This window comes from Nicotiana tabacum, chromosome 18 (assembly GCF_000715075.1).
Source record: "Nicotiana tabacum cultivar K326 chromosome 18, ASM71507v2, whole genome shotgun sequence".
In the NCBI taxonomy this organism is placed as follows: Eukaryota; Viridiplantae; Streptophyta; class Magnoliopsida; order Solanales; family Solanaceae; genus Nicotiana; species Nicotiana tabacum.
Genome location: NC_134097.1, coordinates 87,641,855 through 87,648,574, shown reverse-complemented (window position 1 = coordinate 87,648,574; position 6,720 = coordinate 87,641,855). Strand labels below are relative to the sequence as shown.

The following is a 6,720-nucleotide window of genomic DNA, read 5'->3' as shown; positions in this document are numbered from 1 at the left end:
GATGTTGGTTTTTGTTGCTGGTAGATATAAAACGATTGAATAAGCATATATATTATAATAATGGCTAGATCAAATCCATTTATTCTGATTAAACCAGTAGCTTGAAAATGCCTTAATTTCTTTCTTTTGTAGAAGCTGAATTTTATATTTTAACCATACTTTCTATCAAATAGAATTATGGAACTTCCCAAAACAGACGTTTATCTAGCTGCCATACAATTTTCATACTTAATTATCTGCCGTCAAGGTTTGTCAAAGTGACATAATTTACAGAACCTCCATTATCCTCAAAGAAGTTAGCGAAAGCAGGCTGTAATGGTGCCGGCAAACTTGTAACTTCACTTGAAAGCATGGAAAGAACAGTTGAAATTGTTGGCCTGTCTCTAGCAAATTCTTGCACACACAACAAACCTATGTGTATGCATCTCTTTAACACCACTTCGAAGTCTGGATCCCATATCACTGGATCAATGAATTTTGATGTATTATTCTCTTTCCAGAGTTCCCATGCCTGAAAATTTGTTTTATTGGTTTTAGATATAAAGAAAAATTGCACAACTTTAGGTTCAAACATGTAGGCAAAATAGGAAAGATATTCAAAAGAGTTACAAAAGAGAACTAAAGAAACTTACATATCCAAGAAGGCTTAATGGGATATCCTCATTCCAAAAACTTGCAACCTTTTGCCCACACATGATTTCCAACAGTAGCACTCCAAAGCTAAAAACATCAGATTTCTCAGAGAATCTCCCTTTGATGGCGTACTCTGGGGCCATATACCCGCTAAGACGATGCAATTAGACGATAAATTAACTTCGCTTAATGTGGGAACTTTTGAATAACAGAATTTTACACATTTGAATGCTTACTTACTAGGTTCCTGCAACTTTTCTTGTCTCTGCTTGATCTTGGTTGCATTTGAAAATTCTAGCCATGCCAAAGTCTGAAATCTTTGGATTGAAATCATTATCTAGCAAAATATTACTTGGCTTTAGATCTCTGTGGATTATCTTTATTCTTGAATCTCTGTGTAGATAAAGTAATCCTCGCCCAATCCCTTCGATAATGTGGAGGCGTTTGCTCAAATCCAAGATTCTTTTATGTGTTGGATCTAAATACTCATGGAAAGACAGTGAGTTCAGAATCTTTTATAACTGGCAGCTTGAGCAATATTTGTATGAGGAAAAGCAGGAAAAGTAATGAACATCTATTGCCAAGAGTTTCTAACTATGTTGCGTACGTGGACTCTCCAAAAATGTTGTTGTACCCGAGTCGGATCCTCTAAAAATGCATGACATTTAGAGGATACGGCATGCTCCCGGAGACATTATTGGAGAATCCGAGTAACATAAGTTTTTAAGGACTAACCAAAGAGAAAGACATCCAAGCTTTTATTTGGCAAGTACTCATAGATCAACATCTTCTCCTCTTTTTCTATGCAACATCCCAATAATTTAACAAGGTTTCTATGTTGGACTGTAGATATCAGCAACACTTCATTCATGAACTCTTTCATCCCTTGTCCTGAGGCAGTTGAAAGCCTCTTGACTGCTATTTCTTTCCCATCTGCTAATATCCCCTATGAACAAACACCAACTTTCAGCATCAAGAATCCTAATTAAAAATGAGAAATACTAGTACTTGACATTGTTTGGAAAGAACGAGAGTTGAAACAGATTCGTCCACTCTAAGAAATCATTTGCGGAAAAAACATAAATACCTTGTATACCGGACCAAAACCACCTTGTCCAAGCTTATTATTCTCATGAAACTGGTCTGTGGACATTGCAAGCACTTCAAACTTGAACATTGATAAATCATCCAAATCAACTTTGGTAGTAATATTTTCTTCCAAAGAGATCTTCTTTCCATGCAACTGATGGTTTCTTTTAAACTGAAACCATATTTTACTTCTTCGCCTTGATATCCAAAACAAGCAAAGAAACACACCAACGCAAACAATTAAAAAAGATACGATCACTAGAACTGCGACTAGTCTGATCACTCTGGGATGATCTGCAACGAAAACAAAGAAAGTAAACTACTGAAAACAATGGAGAGGATAATGAGAAGTTTTGCTGCAATAGAATCAATACAATACCAAGTTCAGAATATGCCACACGAATGTAAAGAGTTGTGCCAGCGCGTTGTAATTCCTGAATGTCAATCAAGCTTCTACTCCATGACATACAGCCTATCCCCGCGTCAAATGCATAGGCTAAGCAAGAAAAGTTTTTCAAGCATTGGCTTCTGCATTCATCTTCCATCTTAGGTGGTAACCATTCTGCAAAATCAGGCACTTTCATGAATTCCATCTTCACAAATCCATCTTCTTTACTTGTTTTGTTCTTTTCTTCACATTGCAAAGGTTTCCTCCTCGCACAACCACTACTCCAATTTCCTTTCTCCCATTCTTCTCTACTCTTTGGATCAAAACCTCTCAAACATGAACAAATTGGTGAATCCAATGAATTGCAACAACCAAATGGACCACAAGTTCCATAGACATCACAATCATCGCTGATAGCTAACCAAGGGATCTTCCAATTCCTCTCATTCTCATCCCAATTTGATTGAACCAAGTTCCCATTCGGCTCCAATGTGAATCTCACGGCTTCCTTTCTATCAGCAAGACCAGTAAGATAAACAGTTCCCTCTTCATCATCTACAACATTGTATCCACCGGTATGCACGGATCGCATATTCTTTACTCCAATGAATATCTGACCATTCCATTGACCACTTCTCCAGAGAGGATACTTCCCTTTCCAAATAAAAAGCTGAGGAAGGATCGTGGTAATGCTACTCGAAAAGTCACCGAAATTTGGATCCAAAGGGCTTTTCCAAGATCTCAACCCTGTTTTCTCCCTTGTCTTTTCAGAGTTAATAGGTATTTTCATTTTGGGCAAGAATGTATCAGAAGGATGTTGGTAACTTTGCCATATTATGCTCCCATTCGAGTTGTCAAGTAAAACAAGATTCCCACCTTGGAGCTGAGCAGTTGAATTTGTAGTGTTTGAAGTTGAGGAAATATTTGATGACCAAAGAGTTTGTTTATCTCCATTCATAACAACAAGATTTCCATCCTCAGATATCTTAACAACACCAGAAGAATCTTTCAAAGGCTTGTCTCTATTAGCCACCCAAACTACAGTTGTTTCAGAGAAGTTATACCAGATACCAACGTATCGATACGAGCTATTTTGAGGATTGAAAAATCCCAACTTGAAGATGTTACCAGGACACCATAAAGTTGCTGGATCTCTTAGATATTGAGTGCTGGTAATGTTACATATTCCTATGCAAAGTCCAAAGTAGAAAGCATAAAGAACAAGAATGTTAATAAGAAGATATTGCAGATTTTGATTACAAGTGATCATCACTTTGGTTCTTTTTTGCTGCAAAAGAGAATCAAGATTTTGTTGGATAAGAAGGAAGCTCTTAAATTTGCAAAATATGCATCTGCAGCCACAAACGAATGTGTGGTCTTATTATTTTCCACAAACCTTGTCTTACTTGCTAGTTATAGCGAACTTTTTTTTTCCACTAAGAATTTTGAGCTAGACCTGAAAAGGAAATGAAAAAGCTACCATGTGCCCGACAAGTTTTGTGGCCTAAAGCCAAACTTTATGATGACCCTTAATTTTTTTATAAAAAAATTTATTTATTTATTTATTTGAAGTCTATTTTTCTAGTGTTTCTTAGATACAAAGTTATTAATAATTTTCTAATAATCAGTAACTTCTAATAAGTCTTTCTTAATTAACAATATAGCTAATCCATTTAATCTTTATTGAGACATTGTTGATCTTAGGTGATATTTTATCAATTTTAATTTTGAAAATCGCTTTCCGCTAAAACGACAGAAACAAGAGTTATTAACATTATTCCATAAGTAATATAGGCATTGGAAAAAGAATCAATTTTTTTATTTGACCAAGTGTATCAATTAAACTGCTATCTTCTAATTGTACTATTTTTTTAAATATTTTAAATTCTGAAAATAAATCTAAACGATCAATATTAAATTTATTATTTTGCTTTAAGGAACATTCAAAATTAAGGCAATATTTTTTCAAGTTTTAATCATCTAGTGATCTTAGTTTTTACCGCTAAATAGAAAACCAAAAATATTTTTTAGGCTTCGAATTGTTCAAATCTATTTTGAAGTGAAAACATAGCCTTGTCTACTATGTATAAAGTAATCAACTCCAAAGGACTCTTCGAAAAATTTTGAGATTTTATTATCAACATTCTTATCAAATTGTTACTTCCTATATATCATACGTTTCTTATGAAATTCGGGTTCAATATTCATTTTAAGTGCAATTTTTGTGGCAGAAATCATAACAGTTGCAAACTCTTCTTCTCTATACTTGTTAAAAAAAGAAATTATTTTTTTTCACTTCGCGTAATCTTTTCTTAAACTTATATATAACCTATTAAGTACAACAAAAAATGAGCTCTCATAACTTTATTTGCTTTATGGAAGGGCCTCACTCTTTAACTTTTACTTAGATATCATACTTATCCGCCAATTTTGGGAAGTCCATATAATTTCATTGTTTCGTCAACAATCATCCCCCCCCCCCACCCCTCACCCCCCAAAAAAAAAAAATCATACTTGCAGTACTGATCTCATTTTCTTTATTTAGCATTACCTTGATCCCCCATTTGGCTGGAATTTCTTTACTTAGTTTATGGGGTATGTAGATGTGTTAGAGTTTGCATTTAACGTCGTCAAATTGTATCCCAATAGCCAATATATTAATACTCTCTCCGTTTTAATTTAGATGAAGTAGTTTGACTGTAACAACCCTACCAGTCGTTTTGAGCTCTAGCGCGTCGTTGGGTAGTTTGAGGCCATGAGCAGTTCACTTCAGGCATTATAACTTGTATGTATGGTCGGAATCGAAATTCGGGAAATTCGGATTGGATTTGGAAAGAAAATTCTCATTTCAAAAGCTCAAAGTTGAAAGAATTGACTAAGATTGGATTGTTGAGTAAACCACCTCGGAATAGAGATTGGAAGGTTCCAACGGGTTTATATGATGATTTTGGACTTGGGCATATGTCCGGACCGAGTTTTGGATGACCCGGGAGTGTTTCAGCGCCTATTGTGGGAGTTAGCATTTTGGAAGAATTTCATGAGATTCGATTAAAGTGCATTTCAATGCTATCGATATTCGTTTAGGATTCCGACTCTAGAAATAGCTTCATTTGGTAATTATGGTATTAGGGGCGCGATCGGAAATGGATTTGGAGGTCCGTAAGTTATTTTGGAGTCATTTGGCTAAAGTTAGAAATTTAAAGGCCTTTGAGAAGTTTGAGCAGAAGTGGACTTTTTGACATCGAGGTCGGATTTCAATTTCGGAAGTTGGAGTAGGTCCGTAATGTCAAATATGACTTGTGTGAAAAATTTGAGGTCAATCAGATGTGATTTGATAGGTTCCGGCATCGAATGTAGAAGTTTGAAGTTCTAAAGTTCATAAAGCTCGAAATGGGGTGTGATTCATGATTTCGACGTTATTGGATGTGATTTGAGGCCTCTAGTAGGTCCGCATTATGTTTTGCAACTGGTTGGTATGATTGATTGGGGTCCCGGAGGCCTCGGGTGGATTCCGGGTGGTTAACGGACCAAATTTGAGTTGGGGGGAGGAGATGAAGATTGTTGTCATCTGGTGTAACCGCGCATGCGAGGTCTTGGCCGCAGGTGCGGAGCCGTAGAAGCGGCCTCGGTGCCGCAGAAGCGGGAGTGGCTAGGCTAGGCTGGGACTGCAAATCCGATCACCTTGCTGCAAAAGTGGGACCGCACCTGCGGAAGGAAGGGCGCAGATGCGAATGCTGAAGCCCTAGAGGAGGACCGCAGAAGCGGATTGTGGGTTGCACCTGCGGAACCGCAGAAGCGGTCAAGTAACCGCAGATGCGGAAATGCTGGAGGCAGTGAGGTTCTTTTAAATCGGGGTTGGATTCATTTAAACCCTATTTCTTCCATTGGAAGCAACTTTAAGGTGCCATTTTCACAACCAAGCATGAGGTAAGTGGCTTATGTTAGTTTTGAGTTAAATACATTGATTTTGTATAGATTTTAGCATGAAAATTAGTAGAACTTGGGGTTGAGGGGAAAATCTAGAAAATTAGTATTTTCGGATTTTGACCACGATTTTGGACATGAAATTAAGAGTAAATTATATATTTGAGTTCGTGAGGTTATGGGTAAATGCTATCTTCGAAAATTTTTGGAATCCGGGCACGTGGGCCCGATGGCAATTTTGTCAACTTTTCTAGTGGAGTTGGGAATTTATGTAAATTGACTTGTTATACGTATTAGGGTATGTTTTCATTGGTTTGCCTATTATTTAGCTAGTTTTGGGAGTGTTGGCATCGATTTGAGTCATTAAAGAAGCGTGAAATGCTAGTTATGGAACTTCGGAACGAGGTGAGTCTCCTTTCTAACCTTGTAAGAGGAAATTATCCTCATAGGTGAATTAATTGGATATGTGCTTCTATTTGTGGGGGCTATGTATGCATGAGATGACGAGAGTCTGTGCGTAGCTACTATTATGCTTAAGTCCGGGTAGTGTATGACCCAAAAGTAAGTCTTACTTGTAATATTTGCAACCTTGTTGTCAATTTAAAATGCTTAAAACATATCAATGTGGAAATAAATTTCTAAAGGACTTGACATCATTTCTTGATTTTTAAAAGAGAAATTTGCCT

General features: G+C 36.7%; 1 protein-coding gene across 3 annotated transcripts; it reads right to left on the bottom strand.

Moving 5' to 3' along the window:
* Positions 1-205: 205 nt before the first annotated feature.
* On the bottom strand, positions 206-3,501 carry LOC107807606 (G-type lectin S-receptor-like serine/threonine-protein kinase At1g11330). Of its 3 annotated transcripts, none has more exons than XR_012702180.1 (6): positions 2,102-3,501; positions 1,721-2,016; positions 1,369-1,579; positions 870-1,111; positions 633-783; positions 206-511 (listed from the first exon to the last, which is right to left on the bottom strand). XR_012702180.1 is itself a non-coding variant. In XM_016632026.2 (6 exons), exons 1-6 carry the CDS (start codon positions 3,378-3,380, stop codon positions 233-235), a joined length of 2,454 nt encoding a protein of 817 aa, XP_016487512.1. In that variant the 5' UTR covers positions 3,381-3,501; the 3' UTR covers positions 206-232. The 3 variants fall into 3 exon arrangements, 2 of the variants coding, with proteins under 2 accessions (XP_016487512.1, XP_075093131.1); XM_016632026.2 differs by having other exon boundaries at positions 874-1,111; XM_075237030.1 differs by having other exon boundaries at positions 874-970.
* Positions 3,502-6,720: the final 3,219 nt, after the last annotated feature.